At 41.5% G+C, this 26,433-nt stretch overlaps 1 protein-coding gene across 3 annotated transcripts; it reads right to left on the bottom strand.

The window, feature by feature from the left end:
- On the bottom strand, nt 1-24,555 carry RCAN3 (RCAN family member 3). 3 transcript variants are annotated; one of them, XR_014158389.1, is made up of 6 exons: nt 24,242-24,553; nt 17,381-17,632; nt 7,418-7,591; nt 5,119-5,290; nt 2,933-4,185; nt 1-2,897 (listed from the first exon to the last, which is right to left on the bottom strand). XR_014158389.1 is itself a non-coding variant. In XM_081869650.1 (6 exons), exons 3-6 carry the CDS (start codon nt 17,573-17,575, stop codon nt 3,977-3,979), a joined length of 750 nt encoding a protein of 249 aa, XP_081725776.1. In that variant the 5' UTR covers nt 17,576-17,632; nt 21,574-21,736; nt 24,242-24,555; the 3' UTR covers nt 1-3,976. The 3 variants fall into 3 exon arrangements, 2 of the variants coding, with proteins under 2 accessions (XP_081725776.1, XP_081725775.1); XM_081869650.1 differs by adding an exon at nt 21,574-21,736 and having other exon boundaries at nt 1-4,185; nt 24,242-24,555; XM_081869649.1 differs by having other exon boundaries at nt 1-4,185.
- Between the last annotated feature and the right edge of the window lie 1,878 nt (nt 24,556-26,433).

The following is a 26,433-nucleotide window of genomic DNA, read 5'->3' as shown; positions in this document are numbered from 1 at the left end:
TAAATGGCAAAATGTTTTATTTGTCCTTTTTGAAAAACACTGTTGACCATCATCTATAGCAATACCAGGCTGTTAAACACGTCTCGTGATTTGACACTTCATTATGAAAAGCACAGTATTCTCCAAGTTCTATAGTCCTGGTCCCCAACTATCAGGAAGCCACTCTGAGAAAGTACAATGTATGGGCCAAGGCATTTTGCTGCCTGAGGCAAAGGACAGGGTGGAGTTTCCCCCTCCCATCCCATCTGCACAAGACGACTAGGCTGGCAGCTAGATCTTATTTCAACACTAGCAACAGAATAACACCCTCCACACCTGCAGGCAGCAGGCTAGATCAGGAGGTGCAGCACAGGACATGTGGCACACAGAAGGGAATGGCAAGGGAGGAGTCAAGAGAAACATGGAGGGTGGCTGCCACCACCGCCTCCAATCATCTGCCAACTGAGGGTTCATTCTGCCTAATGATAGGGACAGCCCTGGAAAGCAGAAGGCGTGGCAGGCTAACACCCCAATTCTCACTCTCTAAAGCAGCCTGCCAGCATACCTCGCTGCTTCAAATATTGGTCTCTTTACGCTTCTCTCCCCTCTGCATTGGCAACGAGGGAACATTTTTCAGGAAAGCAGATTTGGCCCCAAGGGCAGATCTCCTTTCTACTGCCTTAGGAAACAGCTTGCCTAGAAAATTGACAGGTACCAGGCAATTTTGCTAAGTATATATTTATAGGTGATCTCGCTATTGTACATAAACCTATAAATGAACACATCTTGCAGCTTCACTAATGAAGAGATTAGGACTCCTGAAGAGAAGTTGGATATCAGCTACCGGGAATCTAGTTGAGGTATAGAGGGTTTCAAAGACCCACAAACAAAGCTATACCACCTGGATATCAATATGGTTCACATTCAGGAATTGATTTCCTCACCTCCTAAGTTTATCTATCATGCAAAAACAGACTTAATACTCTGTTCTGCGCACACCGCAGAAAACATGGATTATTTATTGGAAAGAACCAAATTCTACTTTTCTTTAGAACAAATGTTATCAAGATTTTTTTTTTTTTTAATGCTAACAGAAGAGAGGAGAAAACCTTACAACATATTTTGGGGAACCAACAACTTCTGTAAAAAGTACCTTTGCCTTGGTTCTTAATAAACAGGCAAGAATTAAGATTTATTCTGGTAAAAGAGCAACTGCCTTTATTCTCCACTATATTCAACTTTACATTTGCATCAAGAGTTTTGGGCAGCATTATCCTTTCAAGCCTATGAAGAAAGTATAACTGGCCCAAGGCCAGCCAGAAAATTTTAGCACTGCATGAGCTTTGAATGGGACTTACTGGTCCACCTCCAACACTGTACCCCTAAAACCTGGTCCCAAGCAAAGACAGTCTTCACACACTAGTAGGACAAAGTCCTGCTTAAACTTGAAGTGGTACAGACTTCCTTGAATCACTATAAATAAGGGGTCACACATTTGGACTGGTGTTAGCAGCCAGCCATTATTGGTGGCTTCTTCTTTCTCTGTGGCTTCTGACAGATGTAGAGAACTGAAACCAGTATAATTTTTCTGCTGTGTATTTGGCTCCAAAAAGTCTCAAGCAAAAGCGATTAAGTCTGCTTCTGAATGTTTCCATAGCCTGGTGCAGAGTGACTTGAACACACTCCCCCCACCACGTATGTCAGATAATGTGGAGCGGGAAGAAAAGCGGTTTCCGACATTGGACATAAAGAGAGAGGTCCTTCCCCACTGAGATCCAACACAATTCCCAGCAAATGTGCATGTAGTCCACAAAAGCTTGTGCTGTAATACATTTGTTCAGCCGTTAAGGTGCCACAAGACTCTTGGTTTTAGCAAATTTGGTAGAGCTGATGGTTTTATAGATAAAATAGAATCCAACATATACTTCCCACCCACCCCCTCCATTCTTTCATTTAGTTCAACCATAAAAAGTACCAGCTATGTAGTGTTACAGAAAATATCTGGCATCTGAAGGTGCTACTTTGCTGAAAATTGCTAAGGTGGGAAACACAGTGTTAAGAAAAGGCATAACAAACAAGGCTAGCCTTATTTGTCAAGTCTAGGCAGCTGGGTGGTCAACACTTTTCCTGCAGCACATTCTTCTCCCTCCCCAAGAAGTAGTAGGGATAGAAGATTCAATGCAAAGGGAGAGAGGGAAGGAAGGAAGGAAAGCTCAGGCAATAAGCAAGCAAGCAATTCCAGCAGAAGCTCACCAAAACCTGCTAAATCAATGTTCTCTGCAAGAGTACCAAAAGGGGTCTGAAGAGGGCTTGGGTGTCAAGAAGTAGGACAGTTGAAGGGTGGGAGGGCTGTAATAGCTCAGCAAAGAAGACTATGTAGCAGGGTGGATAAAAAGAAAAAAATATGGATTTTTAAAATAAAATGCTTTTGGAGGAAAAATATTTCTAAAGATAGTTTTCTATTTAAGTTACATTATAGTTTAAAGGCTATTAATCAGGAAAGAAGGATTTGTGTTAAGTTTTTAATGTGTGCTAAAACTCAGACTGTTTTTTTTTAATTGTTTAACCACATCAGTTAACAAACATGGATACATATGCTATAATGTTATTGTTTTAGTTAAATAAATTGTTTAAATTGTTATTGAGGAAATGATTATTTTTCTCCTTCCAATAAAGTACAGCAGAAAAGTTGTCCAAATATAAACAATAATTTCATAATTATTTGTCTATGTATTTCTAATAGTATAACCAAATTAGTAATTTTTGATATAATTGTAAAAAACTACTCTGAAAATTTATTATTCCAAAAATGAAACCTTCATTTGGTTGTAAATATTAAGATTATACCAGCAAGAATGAGTCTTTCTGTAAAAAAGTGATTTAAATCAAGTCTTACTGACTAGTGATTTAAATCAAGTCTTACTGACTATAGTGATTTAAATAGTGATTTAACTTGATCTGATTTAAATCAAATCAAATCCACCCTGCTATGTAGGGGCACAAACCAGTCTGAGCCTTTAGGAGGGAATGGGGAAAAGAAAAATGGGATATATACTTCCAGACCTGCGCAGGGGCACATCTACACTGTCACTGCTGTAGGGGGTGGCTGTGCACTTTTGCATACCACATCCTGGAGAATCCAGTTGAGGAATCCAGTTGGCTGGACAAGACGTGCAACACTCTGGTGCTAAGCTTTATGAAGAGCCATGTGGATGTAGGACCCTTCCTGGCTGTATGAATCCTGCTGCTAGAGATACAAGATAAACACAGAAAATAAATCCTGCACTTGGGACAGCCACAGCTGTAGACAGACACAGGCTAAGAAAAATTAGGAGACACGGGCCAAAGAGGGAGTCAGTCCATAATCTTCAGCTTCCTAGTTTGCATTTCATAGGTGCAACGAGCAGAAAGACAACCTATCACAGTTCCAATTTTGTCTTTTGCCTCATGTCAATTCACAAGAGTACCTTGAAATTCAACACACACAACTACGGCATTTCTAAGGAAAAACAAAAATCACAAAAGCAAACCTGTTTGGAAATTTGGTTCTATCACCCCAAACCAGTTTGAGATTTTTCTACTGATAACAATGTACATTGTACATTACATTTATATTTCATCAATATATTACTTAGAACATCATGTTACTCAGATCATGTTATACATCAGCACACAAAAATATACATGAGACTCACATACAGAACCATGTGGTAACCCATATAGAGATGGCAGCAGCCAAGTTCCTTTCTGCCTTCTGAACACCAAGAAAATGGTAACACACATTCCAAAAATGGCACCTTCCTAGTATTCTAGGACTTGAAACCCAGTGGATTTGCTACATCTTGGGAGTTAACCTTAAAATTAAAGTGCTCTTCAAAACGTTGGCATCTATAGTCTTTCTGATGCGAGACGACTACAAGAGAAGTCTTTTGCCGCTATGCGTCACACAGCAATGCAAACATTTACCACTCACTGCTGTTATCAGAGAGCCTCAAATTCAGTAGTGCATCCCACCCCCTACCTCTAGCGTACGTTCAATAGTTTTTGTTTCATTTATTAATGTGGGTGGTGGATCCGGACGCTTCGTCTGCACTATCTTCTGTTTGGGATTTTTAATTTCATCTTCCTCTTCTGTTTCACTTTCGCACACATGGACGACGACACTGGGAGTGGATTCTGTTCCTGCATGAAGCTCATACTTCTCCCCTAGAGGGTAGGACAAATTACAGCATTATTGTATCAGCATGGTGGACAGAACATTATAAAAGGTGTGTGTGTGTGTGTGTGTGTGTGTGTGTGTGTGTGTATCTATATCTATATATCTATATATCTATATATCTATACATCTATACAGTGGTACCTTGGGTTAAGTACTTAATTCATTCCGGAGGTCCGTTCTTAACCTGAAACACCACTTTAGCTAATGGGGCCTCCTGCTGCCGCTGGAGCACAATTTCTGTTCTCATCCTGAAGCAAAGTTCTTAACCTGAAGCACTATTTCTGGGTTAGCGGAGTCTGTAACCTGAAGCGTATGTAACCTGAGGTACCACTGTATATATATCTATATCTCCCCTCTTAAATTCTAAACAGCATATCAAAACTACAGGACAATTTGAGTAGAAATGACCTACTCAACATCACTTGCTCCCAGTCCCTTTTTTGCCTCACAAACAAAGTTTGCCTCACAAACAAAGCAACTTCCAACTTGTGGTGCCAACAACCAGCACCACTGGGGAGCAGGAAATCAATCTGCTCAAACTGTGCAGAATCAATTTTTAAACAATCCATTCCAACTTCACATCGTAAGTTTTGTGGTTATGGAATTCCGTTTACATTTTGTACCAAAATTATTCTTTTTACCTATAGTCCTTTATTGCAGTCTATTGCAGACAGAAAAATTCACAAAAGTTATTAAATGACAGACGTTTATGGTAGCCCCCTCACCCCTCACTCATATTAGTCATTTGTGGTCCCAAAACAAAGCAAAGCTTTTTTTAAAAAAAGTTTCCTTTCATAGTCATCTCGGGAGCATTTTTACGTGTCACAGGTTACCAGGCAAGTGGCAATTTACAAGCCTGATGTTATCGTTTTTTCTAATATAGAAATGGAGAAAGCAAGGCAGAAAAAAAGCATTCCTACCAGGGCCCAATTTTGAAACAGCACAGAGCAAGTCATAGTTTATCATGGGAGTGGCATCTTCACTTGGCTTCCATCCTACTGGTGGGGATGCAGGTGGCGATATCAGGAACTGTTTGACAGGCTGTGGTGGCAAGAGGTAAGATTTGTCTCCCACTTCATTGGGCACCTGAACCTGAGAAAACAAATGGAGTCAAAACAGTAAGAGGAGGACATTCTTCTTTTGAAAGTAGTTCTTAACTGTTTTTCTAGTCTAGCCACACAATTCAAAAACCTCTTTCACTGACTGGAGAAGGAATCCAGATACTAAATGCAGTTTCCTTCCCTGTAGCTATTTTAGCTAAACATTGACCATGCCGTCAGTATAGAATACATTGACTAAGCTCTTATCAAATGCCTACACTACAAATGCACTACAGAATGGTTTTCAGTTCTTAGCTCATCCATTCTTCCAGCTGGGGTTGCCACTATCATGCAATTTTATAACCAGGGATCTGCTCAAAGCTATCCACTGTATCCCTGGCTAAGCAAGGAACAGATCCCCAGCCTCATGAATAATGAAATGACTACATTCAGGGTCGTGCATGTGCTGCGATTGTGCATAGGGACGAATATCATATGTGACTGCAGTATTTTCTTCTTTACAATAGTGTTTCTAGCGCTTATGGGCTGTGAAGTGTATGATTGATTTCTGATGAAATAAAAAAGCCAGTGATGGCCAAACAAGAAGCCCAGTGATGGTGGGAGGGAAGGGGAATAGTCATGCCCTGTTTGGATTCTTACTCCTCTTCTTCACTACCAAAGCTAGAATAAAATGAACACAAACAGTAGACAAAAAATGAATAGGGTAAGAGAAATGCAGGTCACAGGAACAATACTTTCTAAGGGTAGAGTTTTACATTTTTTTTTAAAAAAAGCATTGGGTGCATAGAGCCCTGACCCTCTATAGTGAAGTACAGCAGCTCATAAAACATATGCAAGGAACATACTGGCTTGTGTACATTCCTTTCTGAAAGGAAAACATAGCCTTATGGCCACCAACTGTTCTGGTTGGGGTTGCACTAAATAATATATAATGTTTGAGAATTCTTGGAGACTGGGTGAGGTCCCTGCAGACTGGAGGCAGGCAAATGTCTCCTTAGAAGAAGATGTGATTATTAAGACCCAGCATAGGTTTTTCAAAAACAAGTCATGCCAGATGAATATCATTTCCTTTTTTGATAGTTACAAGCTTAGTGGGTCAGGGGAATGCTGTGGGTGTAGTGTATCTTGATTTCACTAAGGCTTTTGACAAAGTCCCCCATGATATTCTTGCAAGGAAGCTGGTAAAATATGGGCTGGATGAGGTAACTAATGGTTCCTCTTCATCCAGAAAAAGGTGACAAGTGGGGTGCCACAGGGTTCGGGCCTGGGTCCATTGTTGTTCAATAACTTTATGAGTAACTTGGATGTAGGGATAGGGGGGATGCTCATCAAATTTGAAGATGACACCAAACTTGGAGGGGTAGCTAATGCCACAGAAGACAGCATCGGTATTCAAGATGGCCTTAACAGATTGGAGAACTGGGCCCAAGCTAACAAAACAAATTTCAACAGGGACAAATGTAAGGTTCCACATTTAGGCAGGAAGAACCAGCTGCACAAATATTAAATGGGGGGGGGGCTGGTTTTCCAGTAGTTCATGTGAAAAGGATCCAAGCTTAACATGAGTCAACAGTGTGGTGCAGCAGCAAAACAGCTAAAGAGGAGATATGATAGCCATTTTCAAATTTCTAAAGGGCTGGTCACATGAAAGATGGAGAAAGCTTGTTTTCTCCTGCTCGGGAGGGTAGAACCTAAACCAAAGGATTCAAGTTACAAGAAAGGAGATTCTGACTAAACATCTGACTAAACTTTCTGATGGTAAGAGTTGTTTGACAATGGAATGGACTCCTTTGGAATGTGGTGGACTCTGATTCACTGGAGATTTCTAAGCAGAGGTTGGATGGTCATCTTGATGGTCATCTATAGTGTCTCTTGCTTGTCTGGATGTAGAAATGAGGCTATTCTACAAAAGGTAAAAATTACATTTGTTGCCTACACACTTTTGTCTCTGGTCTAGAACAGAACAGGTCAAAAAGACAGGCAGTGTTTGCCACCAGGTGTTTAAATTGCTACTGAAAAAATACATGGAAGGCTTAATAAATTATCCACAAGGGGTAAGATAGATAAGGTGCTTCACACCTGGATAATATGGAAGAGAGAGCTCACCTTGGATAGGAAGACAGGATACAAATCTCAACAAACATGCATGTATGCATACCTGGGCAAAATACAGCTTGAGTTTTTTCCCATTGAAGTCTGTCTCATGAAGTTCTATTCGTGCTCTTGCTGCTGCTTCTGGATTGCTAAAATTTATCCTTACTCTTCTAAAGCTTTTAAATAGCTGGAATGTAACTTGATCATCGTAGATTGAGAAGAGAGCTTCAAACCGTTCCTGGGGATTGAAACAGAGCATTTTTGCTGTTAAGGTTCCTCAAAGTTTACTACTGCAGGTTAGCACTACAAAATCAAGTTGGTAATGTTCTTTAGTAGAGTTCTATCTACACCTGTATTGAGCATCAGTAGAAAAACAAAACCAACTGCCTCATATTTATATAAATAGGAGTTATATTCAACAAAAGATTGTATATAAGGTAATGCTTGCAGGGCCATCTAGTGGCCAATCTCAATGTCTTTTACATACTAGGATATGAAAAAGGTGCAAAGTGTTTTACAGTTAACTAGCTTTTTCATACTTCAAAACAAAGTGTGTGTGTCTGTGTGGGGAAATTCCACCTTCAGGGTTTTCCTTTTATGGATTTTACATTCACAATGAACTTTTCATCTGTGACTATTTGATAATCTCATTTGCATGCATGGGGATCCTATGAAATAAAGCACTGAAGCCAAGAGATAGTGATTTATGGTAATCAAATCCTTTCTCAGCCAGGAATTTGAATTCTGATTTGACATAACCTTAATCTTGTGAAGTGCCCCTGAGGAAGGCTATCATCAACTGAAATATATTGATCATCTTATTGTTTCACAGGGACTATTACTACTGATAAAGTTTTATCTTTCAGTGATATTTTGAGGCTTTGCCTCTTCTTTTGCCTCCTGTTGTTTTTGTGTTGTCTATCCCCCTTCTCCTTTAACAGGGATTAGACTAGAGGATCTCAAATTTTCTTCTCCATGCCACACGTTCAGAATAAAAATTTGTTCGTGCCACACCATTCCTTTTATTGGTAAGAAATATATTGAAAACAAAAAGAAACAACTCCTAGCAGTGCTTGATTTATAACATAGAACACAACTAGTTTATAATATTATCACGGGACATCCAGAAAGTATAAAACAATGCAGATACATAAGAACATGAATCATTCCAAAGTATAATTATAAACAAGCCTCTTAAGGAGGTATACAAACTCAATGAGGTGTGTGATCTTACTTTTGCTGGCTATTTATATTACGTCTAATTTGAGACAAACTATCACCTCCTCATCAAGACAAATAAGCCTTTCTCTCTTCTGAACTTTTGTATTTGTCAGAGCTGAAAATCCCTGTTCATAACAATATGTCATGCAGAATTGCAGAATAGCCAATGCTCTTGAAGAAAGACATGCATACTGTTTCTGGTTGTACACTCCCAAAAAATCTTATGATACGATGCGATACCACACTGGAATGTTTAAATCCTACTTGGATTGTCTTTGAATCTTCCCGCCACACTTGCCATCCTCTCCTGCCACATCAGTGTGGTGCGTCACACTATTTGAGAACCCCTGCCACAGCGATCAGGAGGAACCCCCGCTACCAAAAGTCTGGCCGCCATCCCATCACCTGGAGCACCCATGGCAGGGAAACTGAGGAGGCGGGACTTTCCAAGGATGCCGGAGTGCAGCAATTCATTGGGGGGGACGATCCTGGATGTTGGGACTCCCATTGCCACTAGCGTCGCTCCTTTGGTACTTAGAAATGGCCGCCAAAAAAGGCCTTGAGGATCGCATGTGGCCTGCATGTTGAACCACCCCTGCTGTAGATGAAAAGGCTAAAATGAGTTTTTTCAAATGGGTGGAGAATTTAAGTACTCGGGTCTTTCTCGAGAATAACTTTTTAGTAAATTATGTGATTGAAAGCTAATAATATGTGTTGTGTCCACGCTACTTACACGGGAAGGCAACTGATAGTTTTTAAAATGCTGTAGAAGAACTGGTATTTTTAAAATCAAGCTTATTCATAGGACTCAGTAAGCCACCATCCCTCTGAATGAGTTCAATCTCATTGATGACCTTGTATTTCTGCTGACTGATGACTCACCAGGCAGCCACAGTAGTTTCATCTGACTCATTTTTTACTAGAAGTTTAGAACATGAGGCAGCTAGAAAAGCTGCAGGGATCTAGCATTAACAATTCATACATCCAATAGTGTCAACAGATGTAGATATTTACAAAACATTGCTAACAGGCAGGCAATTTGTACATGTATTCCTATCATTATTAATTCAACTTCTTGCCCACACTTCACTACAAGGTACAGCAATTTAAAAATACACTACTAAAACCAGTTTAAAAGAAATAGAATAATAGGATGGGTCCTAAAAACATTTGTCAGATGCCAAAGGCCAGGGTAGATACATGCAAGTTCAGCACATGAGGGAAATTGCATAAGGTACCAGATGCACCTCTGTGGTAAGGGAATTCCACAACTTAGCAGCTGCCACAGAAAATGCCGTCTCCTGGGCTGCCAGTCCCCAAATTGTGAGGACAGTGAAACAAGAAAGCCCCCTTTACATGTAGATGTTTTAATATGGTTAGTGATGTAACAGAACGGTCCTACCACTTACTGGCATCATACACACAGGTCATACGTTATGCTAGTGATACGTGAATACCCTCCTGACCCTGTGGGACACCCATGATCAGAAAAATGGTGTGTGTGTGGGGGGGGGGGTAAAGAGTTAATCCGGGGGTGGGAAACCGGTGGCCCTCCATAAATTACTGGACTACACCTCCCATTATCGCTGAGCTTTGGTCATGCTGGCTGATGTGAGTTGGAGTCCAACATGTGGAGGGCCACAGGTTACCATTCTTGGGTTAAAAAACTTGCCTGCCTGCATTTCACTTAAAATTGAATGTCAGGCTAATGAATCAGAGAAGGCAACAGAGTTGAAGCTGTGCATTTCCACTCCATCATCTGTGGCTGCTTATTTTGGAAAGACAGAATTGCTGGTGGATCCAGATGTATGAAATGTAGAGACCAGGCATCACACACGCATTGAGCAAGTATACAGACCTTGCACCAGACAAGCATGATACACATTCACTAGGAGATGAAATATTATTTTATCAGGGATTCGGTAATATTGCTCCATAGAAGAAGCCAGCATTAGATAGGAAACACAAATAGTATATAATCACACCATTAGTCCATCTTGCTCAACACTAACTGCACCAGGGTTTTCAGCTTGAGGGCCACATGCTGGCTGGGGGGAGAGAGACAAAAGTTGGGCAGAGCAACAGGTGTGATTCACTTTTTTAAAGCAGGCTACATTCCAGACACAGGGAAGTCTGAGGTTTCTATCTGCTGCTCCTCCATCTCTCCATCCAAACAAGAATAAGTAATTAGCACAGTTCAATAACACATTCCAACCAGGCAAAAAACAAAACAAAACTTGAGAAGGATTTGGAGCAGGGTCAGTGAGGGACATGGGCTGGAGAGGGTCACAGGCCTGATGTTCCCAATGCCCAGTCTACACTAACAGGCTGCAGCACTTCAAAATTTTAGTGAGAAGACAGGCTGTACAGTGGTACCTCGGGTTAAGAACTTAATTCGTTCCAGAGGTCCGTTCTTAACCTGAAACTGTTCTTAACCTGAAGCACCACTTTAGCTAATGGGGCCTCCTGCTGCCGCCACGCCGCTGGATCACGATTTCTGTTCTCATCCTGAAGCAAAGTTCTTAACCCGAGGTACTATTTCTGGGTTAGCGGAGTCTGTAACCTGAAGCATCTGTAACCCGAGGTACCACTGCAGTGGCAAGACATAAAAAAGTCAAGAATTCTGCTTAAAACAGAGCAGCATGCAATAGCAGTATTGTTGTTGTTGTTTAGTCGTGTCCGACTCTTCGTGACCCCCTGGACCAGAGCACGCCAGGCACTCCTGTCTTCCACTGCCTCCCGCACTTTGGTCAAACTCATGCTGGTAGCTTTGAGAACACTGTCCAACCATCTCGTCCTCTGTCGTCCCCTTCTCCTTGTGCTCTCAATCTTTCCCAACATCAGGGTCTTTTCCAGGGAGTCTTCTCTTCTCATGAGGTGGCCAAAGTATTGGAGCCTCAGCTTCAGGATCTGTCTTTCCAGTGAGCACTCAGTAGTAGTATACAAAACTCTTTAAGCCAGAATGGTTACACTATGGCTCTCCAGCTGTTGTTGGACCAATTCTTATCAGCCCCAGCCAATAGTCAGGGACCAGTTTTATGTCCAGCAACATCTGGAGGATCACAGGTTAGCCACCCCTGCTTTAAGCCAATAAAACTGACCTCTGCAAGGATGTTTAATTTTATAATAAATTTAATTCAAGAAACTGTTAGAAGAACCAGCTAAACAAGGTAATAAAACCTCATCAGAATGCAAAAAAATCCCATCCAGCAACATACTATCTTCAATATACCACACTAGAAATAAGCACCTTTTAAAAAGATACTGAACTATTTTACTTCCACTGGGTTCAAACTTTGAAAAAGAAAGGTCTACTAAGAAAACAACTCACCCCCTCATGAGAGCAGGCATCTTTTAGTTCAGTGTTTCCCAACCTTGTGCCTCCAGCTGTTTTTGGACTACAATTCCCATCATCCCTTGCCACTGGTCTTGCTAGTCAGGGATGATGGGAGTTGTAGTTCAAAAACAGCTGGAGGCACAAGGTTGGCATTTTCCATCACCCACCCAAGCAGCAATAGGAGTGTTATTACATCAGCTATTACATAATTCTCTCTTCTATCCAAGAGCTGTTAAGTAAGCTGCTTTTAAAATTATATGCATATCTAATATAACAACATGTTGCCAGCTCCTTTTCCTGGGGATGGAAAGATCCTTTAGTTTTCCCCTGGTGTATTTTGGGCCCCAGGAATCTAAACACACACCTATTGAATATGCCCTTGCTGGAACCACTGAGGCAAAGAAATTCTCATTTATGGATGCCTAGGGCTACTTGCTGCCAAAAATAAATATCTTATTTCACTATTTAACCCCCTTTAAGCCATAGAACTCTGGCACAGAAGGGCCCCACAAGGTCAGGGTTTGGGGGCTGTGAATTGTAAATTGAGAGAAGTGCTTGCAATAAAATAAAAGTATGCAGTGTAACACACAGCACTACATCATCTCCGGTCACATTTGCCCAAGATGACCTTGTGCAAAGGAGGCACAATTTTGTTAAGTCACCATGTTTTTCAGAACGTTGGGAAATGAACATGCAGAGGCAGCCAAATGAATAGATCAGGCTTATGGGATAACATATCAGGCAGTTACTGAGATGAGATAATAAGGATTATAGGAAACAAGACCAAAATAATCATACCGGGTTATTTTTGCAGTGAAGCATTCCCGGGATGGGTCCCTGCCTCCTTTGCTTTATGCAGTGAGCCAGAAACAACAACTGCACAGAGCTTGGCTACATAGCAGATGAGCTCTACGCAGAATGCAAGGAAGGAAGAGATAAGTATTTCCATGATGGGGTCAGACCTGTAAGTATCCATGATTTTCTAGTAAACTAGAAATCTCAGATAATGACCAGCTTTGAAAAAATGATAAAATGCAACAGTTGGATTGACAAGACCTATCCACCCACAGGTTGGAACTTCTGTAACCTGCTTAAATATATATTTCCCTCAAATTTAAAAATCAAAGGATGTTCAAAATAAGCAGGTCAAACATAAGAAAAAATAGTTTCAGAAGGTGGTGTAGGTTTAGCTACACAACACATCCAATAGTTGCACAGCACATTTTCAGCAATAAATAAATATTTTCAATAAATATTTTCAGCTTTTTATTCTGCTCAATCCCAGATGCTCCGTGTGGATTACAACACTGTATATACAACAAAGAAAAGCAGACAAGTTTTAATCTCTGCACATGACCTACTCTCAATTCCCCTTTCCTTGTGTGCATTTTTTTTTAGTTTTTTAGTTTGATGATAGACCAGCTTCTCTTTTTCTCCTTCTTCAAACAGTAGCTAATAACATGGTTGGGGCGTGGCACTCACCTCATCTCCTGGCAGCTGAGTTGCCATTGCTTTCAGGGAAGGTGAATGGCAAGGCAGAAGGAAAGAGGTCATGGTTCAAATGTACTGGCAGGAACACTGGTGCATTTGCCCCACACCAACCTCCCCGCTGCCCTGCAGGAGGCAGCAATGACTCAGCTATCAGGCGAGGCAACTCCCACCGCCCCACCATGCTGTCTGCTACTGAAAAACACACAAATACTCCCACCCAGGCTTGCTCCCATGGCCCTATGGTTTGAGAGTCCTCTCCCTTTTTTATAAACTGCTGTTTGTTTTCCAACCAAGCAATTTTATGAAATTAATAAACACTAATCCTAAAACATCTGACCCTGAAATTATAAGCATTCAAACCCCACCCCACTGCAGTTTCGAATGTCACCTTTCTGATGCTTATCTCTCACTCTAGAGAGCTCTTCTTCATTTAGATAGGATGCATAGTATATCTTCCCTACTGGATTCCTTTCCTAATCTTTTAATGCCTCCAAGAGCCTCAAACAGAGCAAAAATACCTCCCATGCTAGACTACACTATTTCTCCTCCTCCTCCTCCTCAGCAGATTAGATTTCCTTTCTAACATGGGGTGTATGTGTCAGCACTCACCAAAACGACTCCTTTTGTATTCTTTAATACTACCATATTTAATCTGGTATCTGAAACTGTCAGGTTTAAATTTCTCATAGTGTAATCTTATGCATGTCCACCCATAAGTATGTCCCAGGTAAGAGTGAATAATACAAGACTGCAATATAAGACTGAGCATAAGACTGAATGGTGTTATGGAAACATCTCCATAAACAGATGTGAATATTAGTAGCTAACATTATTTCTGCAAAACTGAATGCTGATCAGATGTTAAAACTAACACCTGATATATGAGAAATTAAGAAAAACTGGTGTTTATTCAACATGCAAGGTCATGTTAGCTCCTCTGTCAACTGCAAAAAAGAAATCTGAAACACAAGATTGGAAACTGTAATTCAGAACAATATAATTCAGCCTGATTTGTATCTGAACCATATTATGAACAGTTTTAGTCAGTGAAATTGTAGACTTGCCATTCTGCTTAAAAGCTTTTTTTGGGCATCACAAATATCAGCCAGCTGCAGAAGCTACATTTCAGTTCCAAGAAACTATGGTTTTTCAGAGCAGGAACAAACAACAAGCTCCCTTCTCCCTTCTTGTGTGCCCAGCTGCAGATACTTCCTGATTTTTTAATCAGTTTCCCCAGTTAAATCGTGATGTCCCAACAGAGAAACTGTGGTTTAAACACTCCTTACAAACATGAGGACAGAAGGAAAAGATTTTTGGGGGGTGGGTGGGGAGTGGGACCACATGTTCATTACTTTTGCAAAAAAAGGATAGTTTGTTGGAATGGAAATAGTGTGTCTGAACCCAACTAACACCCACCAGCTGATGGAATTCTGGTCAACCTAAATTACAGTCTGTGGGGAGAAAGAGGCAGGGAATAGGAAGCAGGCTGTCTGAAGAAGAAGAAGAAGAAGAAGAAGAAGAAGAGGAGGAGGAGGAGGAGGAGGAGGAGGAGGAGGAGGAGGAGGAGGAGGAGTTTGGATTTGATATCCCGCTTTATCACTACCCGAAGGAGTCTCAAAGCGGCTAACATTCTCCTTTCCCTTCCTCCCCCACAACAAACACTCTGTGAGGTGAGTGGGGCTGAGAGACTTCAAAGAAGTGTGACTGGCCCAAGGTCACCCAGCAGCTGCATGTGGAGGAGCGGAGACGCGAACCCGGTTCCCCAGATTACGAGACTACTGCTCTTAACCACTACACCACACTGGCTCTCTGCCTGGGCTTTTAAAACTTTGATTCCAGAGTCTAGACGTTTACAAATACTTACCCAACAACTGTTACACTCAATTTTATTGTATGTTGGCAATTCTAAGATATTCTGTTTGAAATAGATGAAAGATTAATCCAACTCTAGGGAACAGTATTAAGGCTATTTAAATTGTGATGAATCGCATTTTAAACAGACTAGAAAAAAGAAGACACTAAAAGGCAAGTCTTTATTCCCTTTTAAAAAATCCACATGAGAGATCTGTAGCACACAAAGCTTATCTAAAATCCGCTATTTCACACAACACTTGATACCAGCAGAAAAACCCCCACGTTTTGTCAGCAACACATATTATAAAAATGTAAATGTAAAAATGTAAATCTATATTAATCCAGGAGCACATTCAGCCTTGCACAGAGCTGTCATGGAAACATGCCTGCTTACGCATGATCTACCTTACTCTGACTGCCATGACAATGAAAAGTAATAATAGTGTTTTACTCCCTCTACATGAATAAATATCTGTTTGTTTTAAAGAAAGATGACAGAGAGGGAGAAGAATTTAAAAAGCAGTTCAATATTTAAATGATTTTGAGAACTTCAGGATCAGATATCAATAACAGCATTCACACTCCTGGAAGAGGTCTATTTGCTTATACAAAACCTGTTTCTTCAAAGCATTCTATTCCGCCAAAATTATAGGAACTTAAAGTGACCCAGAGAGAGCCATTCTAAAATGCTATAGAAGCTAATCTAAGTTCCAAGGTGTATTCTAAAGCCTGGTGTGTGACTAATTCAGCAGCTTTGATATTTTCATTATCTGCCTTGGTTTTCTTCAAAAAGAAATGTGCAGCCTTGCTATAGGCAACAAAGTACTTCATGCAGGTGAGTGAGCTGGCTAAGGGTGTGTGTGTGGAGAGCTCTGTCCTCCCTTTGTGCCCAGCACGGTAATGAAATAGGCTCTGCCAGCCCTCAGCAAGCTATTAAAATTCTGTGGGGATATTTATGAGGCTTGAAATGTTGGATACCTCATTAAAATTGTTTGCAGAACAAACTGGCCTTCCCATGTTTAAGGTTTCAATCCTATGAATGGTCCAAATCTCAACAACTGCAGCAAGGATTGCATAGGATTGCAATGCATAAACCATACAACTGCTGCTCATTACTGTAAGCAATGCCAACTCTGTTTCTTTATTTATATAGCAATCACAATCTTTGCTTTCTAAGCAAGTAGTTAGTACAAAATTATGAGCAAGTTAGATGAAAATTTTGAGGTAATCTAAAAAGCACATGAAGCGTCTGCAAGAGTGGGTTTATTTACAAGTATTCATACCTGGTACATGTTGTCCTCTCCATTGAAATGAAGAGGGAAATTCTACATGTGCATTCATACAAGATGCGCTTAATATAAGAAGGAGCTTCTCTGTTTAATCTGGGAAATGTTTATCATATCTTAGGGAGGAGGAAAGGGACTGTATGTGTGCCCATAAAACAAGATATAACAGGCCAAACCACACTTATGCACATGGCTGATTTAATAAGTAGTACTCAAAACACCATGCATTTGAAGATCTACTTCTTCAAAAATCACCAGTCTTCAAAAACCTCAAAAAAGGCTACCACACCGCGTGCTATTAGTTGCCCCTCGAAGTCAAGTCGCAACTGCACCCCCTGAATGCACGGTTTCACGAAAAAGGAAACAAACTTGCAAGACAAAGGAAACAAACTTGCAAGACATTTCCGTCTTGCGAAGCAAGCCCATAGGGAAATCCGTCTTGCGAAGCAACTCAAAAAACTCTTTCGTCTTGCGAGTTTTTCGTCTTACGAGGCATTCGTCTTGCGAGGTACCACTGTAGTGTTACTGTTGCAACTCAATAGTGGGTGCCAATGCAGACCCACCAGTTGAACATCCAAGCTGTAGAAGATTCTTCCAGACCACTGTTTGGAACTAAAGAAAAGCTCAGTACAAAACCGAACATTTCCCGTTCACTTCCCTTTCTGCATAATCTATTCTTATCTGGCACCTCATAAAAAACAAAGCAATATCATATGTGTATTTGGGTCATGTGAACTTAAGGTTGCATGTATCAGATAAGTTACCAGTGTAAGATATAAAGGCACACTTTTTTTACAGGCATTTTAATAGATCAACACTAGTTTGGTCCATGTCTTACCTTTTGCTCTTGAACTTCAAACACTGCTTCATGAACACTACAGGCGAAGAGTGAGGTAGGCAGGTCACTTAAATCCATCATCTCTTCCAAGTCTTCTTCATTTTCTCCAAAAATCATTTCTTCCTCTTCTTCTAGGTCACTGCTGTAAAGATCTGACTGACTGTCACTCCACGCCTTCATTGTATCTCTAATCATTGTCCGCTCAAAGCAACCTTCCTTAATTTGTATTCCAGACTTGAAGCAGGAGTCAGCCTAAAGAGAAAACAAGAGAATTGTACGGTACTGTTTTACTTGAAGTTTTAATATTTAGTTATCATGTGCAGGAAAAAGATCTATGGGAAGGTAGTTTTTTTTAAAAAAAACCAACCTGAGACCATTCTTTCAAGTGTGAGAACTTGTCATTTATTAGAGATTTATGAATTGCAGGGGGTTGGACTAGGATGACCCTTAGGATCCATTTCCAACTCTACAATTGTGTTTCTATCTATTCAGATGACTGATAAAATATAGTTTTGTATGAAGCTTTATCACTAGAGTGGCCAAAATAGCACTCACAAGCAGATGATGACATTTATTTGTTCTGTCTCTAAAAGGACATCAAGGAGGAGCAATGACAAGTTTTTCCAGTAAGCAAGTTCCAGAGAAACAGAGCTACCACTGTGAACACCCTGTACCTTGGTCCCTCCAAAGTTTGCAGCCAGAGCTGAGCCTCATAGATCTTGATCACATATAATAGTCAGTGAAGAAACCTAGGATGCTAAACAATCACTTATTAGTATGCTGAGGCTGCAATCTGATTTGGAAATAAGTGCTGCTGAACAAAGAAGTTTTTACTTCTTACAAACAATCAGAGGAGAGAACTGGAGAGGCTGGAAGTTGTTTAGTTGCTTTGTTAATGAGGCACATGGCATATCTCATTTGGAACAGCGAAATCAGTAAGCCTGCAGGAAAGGCTGGCAGGGCACTGATGTGTAGGGGCAAATCTGGTCCTAGAGTCTTGGCTAGCAAGGCCCAGGCCAGGCCAAAATTGCGGACCCCTCTGAACATTACAAACTGTAAAAAACTTTACAGAAGTACTTACTATTGGTGTGTCTAACAATGAAAGTTATTCGAAATGTGTTTGGTACTATCAGCTTAATAAATGGTGTTTGTAGAAGCCGTGCGAATAGCTTTCAATAATATTCTGCTGGTTTCAATTTCCAAGGAAACAATGTTTAGGAAATTAATTAAATATTTAGAAATATATTGACTTAATCAATATTTCTGACGGTGTGCATTAACAGTCAACAACGTACATTTTAAAGTATTGCCCAAATTATATCAGCCAGCTGGATATTCTCTAGAATTACAAAATGAAGATATATGCTTCATAAAACATACATGTACAAATCAATAATTCAGTGGAGTTCCACACTTAAGCTTGAAAACACTTAAAGTAGGGACTTGTCTGCTCCTCAGTCCTTGTCACATTCTCAAGGTGCCTTACCACAATATCATCAGTACTCCAATAACTGGTCCTGAAGCAAAAAGAACACAGGGCACGGCAAAGAAAAGAAAATATATTTCAAACTCCTGTGGCCTTCCCTGGATCACAACAGTAAGTTAGCTACATTGTAGTTGGGGCACGTCTAAACGATATGTATCAGACTGAAATGAGAATAAGGCATGGCATGCAATTTTATCCCTCATTTAGCCCTGTTGTGACACATGGCTTCCAGCAGGGATTGTGGGGGCTTGCTTTGTGCATGGGGGAAGAACTATATGAAATCGTTCCCCCACAGCACAGGAATACATATATTAGGGGAAAAGAAAAAAATAAATCAAAATGACTATATATCTAGGAAATCAGCAGCTTTTGGTATAGCAGCAATAAGCCCAAAATGTGCCAAATATCTAAGATAGAGCAGGGTGGGGTAGGAGGAGAAAAGTATCAGAAATATTCAGTTATATACATAAAAGTACAGTGGTACCTCGGTTTAAGAGCAGTCCTGTTTATGAACGATTTGGTTTATGAACTCCGCAAAACTGGATGTAGTGTTCTGGTTTGTGAACTTTACCTCGGTCTACAGATAGAAACCGAATGGTGGAAGGGCACCAGTGGCAGGAAGCCTCATTAGGTTTAAGAACGGTTTCGGTTTAAGAATGGACTTCAGGAATGGATTCAGTTCATAAACCAAAGTACCACTGTATATTATAATCATTGGAAACAGCCTTAGGTTTAAAATATTAGATGGCCATTAATTTAGCCAGTCAATAAAAGTTTCAGGAATGATACAGGACACTACATTGTTTGTAAGAGAGAAGAGAAATAAGTAGCAGTATCATCATTCCGTAGACAGGTGACTTCACAAGTCAAGTCCCAAACATTTCAGTTTGGAAGATGAGTAGGAAAGCAGAGCAATGAGGAACTTTCTTTAAACCATTATATTTAAACCAATTATATATACCATTTAACTACAGTAGGGTTTTTTTAAAAAAAAATATCTTGGTGTTCTTTCTGTTTAGAGGCTAACTTTGCATGAACATTTAGTGCTCAAGAAGCAGGACTCTGCAGCCAAAATAGTTACTGCATATTAGTTTTTTTATGTTAAGCACACAATGTTTGGGTGGGGGTGGTCCAACTGTTAACTGACAAATTTAGTACAGAATTCTAGAAACCTGATTCAGCATTGCATCTTCCTTAAACTCAGAGGGGAGGGGCACTGATAAAGAAGGGAACACAAACTGAAATAATTTGCTTAAAGGATCAGGCTATGATTAAAGAGCAGCATTTTCTGCTTTCTGTAACACTCTGTCTTTACAAGAAGGATTGCAAAGTGACATTTTTAGTAAAAAGACCTTCAACAGAAAGAAATGCTGATCTACAAAGAAATCTACAATGCAGCAAAATACATTGTGTTATCCGATGAAAAGGAGGTTACAGCTACAGTACAGAACAGAACACTAGCTTCAAGCTTTATGGGCTGCTGAACTGAGATGACATAAGTAACCTTAAATGACCTCTGTTTCAGTTTTTCCATTTACAAACAGATAACAATAGACTGACAATTGCAAGGTTCTTAAAGAGAACCACAACCCATGACTGGGTACAAAATGGCTCATGAACTTTTTGTTCTTATAATATAACAAAATGACTAATAGATTGAATCAAGAGGTTGGAATTTTATGCATTTAAAGATTGCCCGTAATCTTTTTGCAATGAAGAACTAAAAACTGATGGAACTGCTTTGAGTTGAGGACTGGTTGTGAAAACTGTGTGAAACTGCATCAACAGAAAAAGTAATAATATACACAAAGGAGTTCTGAAATCAAATGGTTCATTTTACTTTTAAGTTTTAAAAATCAAAACCAGGTATGAAATACAAAAGTTTTGCTTAATGACCTGGTTTACTATTTCTCAGTAGAGAGATTTTAAAAGCAAAAAGGCACACAGAACCTGTGTGTGTGTATTCAAGCACTAAAAGCAAACATTGCTGTGGTATTTAATATCCCTTATTATTTAGCAGCCTACACCATCATTATAACATGGTTTGTGGCCACTTTCTTACTCATCTTTTGGTGGAGCGGGTTGAGTTATACCTGCCTGTGTGTGTGTTTTACATTTTATTCTGGTTTTTATACTTGGTTTTAATGTTTGTGTCAGTTTGCAAGTTGCTTTGGGACACTTCTTGGGAAAAACAACAAAAAATAATAATATCAACAACAAAGAAAGAGGAACTTTAAGGAGCTGTTCTTAGGCTTATATGGAAAGATATTCATTCTATTATTTATTTTAAAATTTCACAGAAAAACAATTAAAATCTTTAACTGAGAAAACAGTGCACATGTCCACATTTAAATTTAAGCTAAAACGGTCTTCTAGAAAAGGCAAAACATTTTTTACCCAAACAACGCATGAGCAAGTGAGTTTTCATAATCTATGATGTAATGTGGTAAAATTATATTTATTTCCTTCTGTAACACTACAGTGTACCATTTCTCTGAAGAATGTATGTTTTACATAAGGAAATTTGTAAAACTGAATCTGTTGTTCTACAGAAGATGCTGACAGAAAAGAACAGAAAAAGCATTTTTAGGGTAAGAAAATAAATTGTCAAACATTTTTACTGAGCATCTTTTATTTGCATTGCTAGAATTAAAGCAAAAAGAGGATTTTATAAAAAGTAATGGTGGGGATGAAGGCAAACACTTACTAACTGAAGCGGTTTGAAACTTAGGCTGCAATCCTAAACACACAGGAACACACTCTGAACACAGTAGGGCATATTTCCAAATCACATTGCAGAGAATTCTGCTTTTAATCTACCACCGCTTAAAACTCTGATGTTCATGACTTGGGAAGGCGAAATCTGTAAACTGATGAAGCAGAAAAATAGAAAAATATTTCCAAAGTTAATTCCTATGCTACAAAATGAAAGCTTACCCAAACTGCAAAGGACAGATACGTTGGTATATGAATGCAAGTAGCTTGATGTTAAAGACTATTTTCCATTTCCACTTTAAGGCAAACATTTACCTTTTGGATCCACATGGAGGACACGGGGAATGAACCCACGGGTTCCTTTAACCTGCGTGTCTGTGCCTATGACATACTTCGTTGTGCTGACAAACCCATCCACATCAATCAATGAGGAAATTATACATTCTAATTGAAACAAGTCAAGAACTCCACCTCTTCCCTAATGGAAACATTATCCTCCCCACCCCATCCATTACCACCACAACCACCACCTCTTCCTCCTCTATGAATAAGCAGCAGTGAGAATGCCAGAAAGAAATTAGAAATATCTGCTGCCAGTTTAAAACTGTGGTTTACTTTAACTATGGTTTCAGAACAAGCAACAATCTGGAACCACAATATGATCCTGGCTTGATGTCACTAAACAAGCCACAACTCTGAGGGCTCATCCACACCTACTGTCTGCCCTGTCCTTTACTGGTCTGTCTCTGAGTGTGGTGGTTTGGGTTTGGTTTTTTTTTTTTTTTTTGCCCCTTCACTTTCCCCAGGAAAATCCGCTCTTTAATGCTGAATTGGAACAAACAGCAATTAGGGTTTTCTACAGATTACAGAGAACATTAAAGAGCAGGTTTTTGCAGGGGAAGTGGTGGGGCAAAAAAATGTGCTTGGACACAGACCGGAAAAACGTGGACCTGTGCCTAGAAAGTATGGAGGAAAATTAGTGTGGATGAGCCCTGAGATTGGACATCACAGGGCATCAGAGCGAGTTTAAAACTGGCCACAGATGCTTCTAATCCCCTCTTCTAGCACACAAACAGGAGAGGGGAGTGGGTAAACCCAATACTTGCCATGGCTCATTCATGTGATGGAGAAACCAGTTTCCCATCACACATAGTGCCTTTATGGAACAGGGGAGAAAGTACAAGAAATAAGGGCTAAACCAACAAGAAACATAGATAAGAGTGACCAGTGGTAAATGAAGTATCAATATGACAGGACTAAATGGTGTAAAGAGCACAATAAAAAAAATGAAAAGGAAGATGGACAACTGGAAGAAAGGAATGACTGGCTTAGCAATGGAGAAGGGCAGAAAGATGCAATAAAGAGCAGCAATGATGCACATGTAACAGAAAGGGGATAGAAAGGTTGGTGAGAAGAGATGGGGGGACAGGAATAATAGATGTGTGCAAACAGGCAAGGCAACAAGTTGCTTTAGAAGCAGGGGAAATAATCAGGATAAGAAATGCCTGGCAGAAGTAAGGCCAGAAAACGCACATTAAAAAGGAGCAAGGCCAACGCAGAGGAGAAAAATGAGGAAGAAAAATAATTGGTTCTGGAGCTGGCGAAGGGGAGCATTGGTAACATATTTGTAGGAGGCAGTAAGGGGGAGAGGGCAGAGGCAGGTGCTGTTGAGAGGCAACAGTAGGGAATAGGTGAAGGCATCACCCCCCTTGCAGACAGCAAAAGGCAAAAAGGGGTGGTGACAGTAGATTCTTGAGTTGGGGGGTGGCAGAAGGGCACAGCTGCCCACATAGGTGGGGGTGGGGGCAGTCAGGGGCAGGCCAACATCTCCTCTAGAATGGAATAGTAGAGGATTCAAGGGGTTTGATATGAAGGGGGCAGAAAAGGGAGCCACCAGCACTGGGAAGAGGTACTAAGAATTGACAAAAAGAAGGGCTTAGGACACAATGCTCTTCCGAGGTTGAACAGGAAGCAGAGAAGGAGGACAGACACAACAGTCTCTTGAGCAGGTGATGGTAATAAGAAGACTCCCTTGCTAAGATGGACCACATCAGATGTCCACCTATTCCAGCTTCCTATTTCCATCAGTGACCAAGAGAGGTGCCTTCGGGAAAAACCCACAAGCAGGGCATGAAAGCAGGAGATAGCAGCCTCCTCCTCCCCCCTGTTGTCTGCCCCCACCATGTAGTAGTGAAAGATACACTGCCTCTGTCCATGGAGGTTCCAACTGCGTGACGACGCGCGCATTAAATTAAAAAATAAAAGAGGAGGAAGAAGAAACGATGTTGATAACGAACCGCTCACAGGGGTCGATAAGGACCGGTCGAGGGGGGGGGGGAGGAAGAGGGTCCACAGAAATGGGGCACCGGGGGGTGGGCTAGCTTGCAATAATTGGGGGAGGCATTCCTGGACAATAGAGGGTAAGAAAGGAGAGCAGGAGACCGGGGTTAGATGCCGGGGAAGCAGGCGAGAGGAGGGCGGCAACGACTCCCCTCAGACCAAGTGTGGCGAGGGCAGCGAAGGACAAGGAAGCCACACCCGGCATGGGGGGCGGGGAGCTTATGGCAAGGGGGAAAGGGCAAAAGGACCCGGGGTGTGGTGGGGGGAGAGGAAAAAGCGAGGGCAGAACGGGCTCCCGGGTTCCCTCCGTCCTCACTCACCGTCTCCTCCACGTCGGGATCAGAGCCGCGGCCACCGGCGCCTCCCTGCTGCTCTCAGGCGCCCCTCCGCCCCGCCCCGCCCAAGAGGAAGGCGAGCTCAGGGCCAGCCAGGCACGACCAGCCTGCGGATCGGCAGCGCCTCGGAAAGAGCCCAGAGAGCCCCTCCCTCTTCGGTGCTGCTGCTGCTCTTCCTTTCACAGAGAGCGCGCCGCCGCGCCCGTGCGCAGCTCTCGAGGACGCGCTTACCAGTTTTCTTCTCGGGCATGCGCGTCTCTCTCTCCCACTTGACTTGAGTGAGTGACCCGGATAGAGGAGAAGTTGAGGGCACGGGAGGGGAAGGAACGGGTAGGAGACGCGCGTTCACCCCCCCCCCCAGTCTTCTCTGTGGTTGGTAGCCTAGGTCACGGGGTGGAGCAGAAAAGGCGGGATTTTATTTCCCCTTCAGCAACTCTTTCTTCCTTCCCCTCAGTGAGGGAGGTAGAGTGGAGGAGGGTGTGCCTCAGTGGGGTTCAGCTGGCCCAGAGTAGAGACCTGCCTCCCGACTCCCAATGCACAACATGAGACCCACTTTCACACGTTCATTTTTCACTTATACTTAATGGCGCTAATAAGGCGCATTATCTCGAAATAGCAATTCACAGAAGGACACACACGGTGTTACCTTAGCATCGTCACTTAATGAAAACCAGCAAGGAACTGTCCCTCCCCCCCCGTACCCTGCAACCCTCTTTTCTGGTTGCAAGGAGTGGAATAAGGATGGTGCAGTATCCCTGCTCCTCGCTGCAGCCTAACTTCTGCCAAAAAACAAACCAGTAACACCACCACCACCACACAACACATCTAAAAGGATATTGCATGTTAATCAGCCCAAGGCCTGGTTGAAGAGGGAAGTTTTCTGCCAAGAGAAAAGACCCACTCTCCCGTTGCCACCCTCCAGACTTCTTGTGGGGGAAGCACAAGAAGGAGGGCCACAGACCATGATCCTGTGTCTGGATAGGTTCATATGGAGACAGACAGTCCTTGAGGTACTTCAGTCCTGAGCCATTTAAGGCTTTATATTTACAGGTCAAAACCAGCACTTTGAATTGAGCCCAGAAACATTGGCAGCCATTGCAGTTAAGATCTGTGTAATATATTCAAGTGGTCTTGCCCCAGTGAGCAACCTGGCCCCAAAATTGACATTCTATGGCCTTTTAAACATGTTTGCGAGAGCAGGGCTATTGGTTTGTTACCAAGTTACGTATTTTGGTGTTTTTATATTGTGAGCTGCCCTGTGATCCTTGGATGAAGGGCTGTATAGAAATTTAATAAATAACAACAACAGAATGTCCTTACTCCCGACAAATCTCCCTTACTACAGGCATAGCTACAAGAAGCTGGGGCATACAGTGGGCCAGAAGTATATTATTGAAAACAGCTCCTGCTTTGCTGCTGCTGCTCTGGAGCACACATGGAAATTGATAAAACATTCTTTATCAGAAGAATGTGTTCTAGCCCAGATAACACATGTAGTGCTCTTTGGTTTGGCCACTCTTAGCTGGAGTTCAACATGGCAGCAACAGCTTTGCTGCAGTGAAGGCCTCCAATTTTGATGGCTTTAAAAGAGGATTGGACAAATTCATGGCAGAGAAGGCTACCAGTGGCTACTAGCCATGATGGCTATGCTCTGCCTCCACCGTGGGAGGAAGAATCCTTCTGAATACCCAATGCTGGAAACTGCAGGAGGGGAGAGTGCTCTTGAACTCGGGTCCTGTTTGCAGGTTTCCAAGAAGCAACTGGTTGGCCACTCTTGAGAACTAGGTCTAGTGCCTATAAAAACTGACACAACAATAATTGCTGAGTGAGGTACCACAGGATGCTTTATTTTTGCTGCAGCAAACAAGCTTCTTCTTTAACTGTTGCTACTATGAGACGAGCTAGTAACACCTCTTCAGACATATAAAATATTATCCTTGTTCATTCTTCTCACAGTAATCCTGCGACATAGCTGCACACACAAGAACACGGTTGTGTTGAGGAAGTGGCTTGGGTGGAGTAGTGCAGGCTGCACTACCTAATCCTGCCCAACACCCACATTTCAAAGCAACCCAAACTGGCAAAACTAGCATGCCTGCAAAATTAGCATCTCTAGACAAGTTTCCCAGAAGCTTGGCTGAATCTTGTGTTGGAGATGAAAGTTTAGTACCAAAGAT

The sequence above is a fragment of the Podarcis erhardii genome, assembly GCF_964252035.2.
Source record: "Podarcis erhardii genome assembly, chromosome: 7".
Classification (NCBI taxonomy): Eukaryota; Metazoa; Chordata; class Lepidosauria; order Squamata; family Lacertidae; genus Podarcis; species Podarcis erhardii.
The sequence above is the reverse complement of the archived record's forward strand: the minus strand, read 5'-3'. Positions and strand labels throughout refer to the sequence as shown.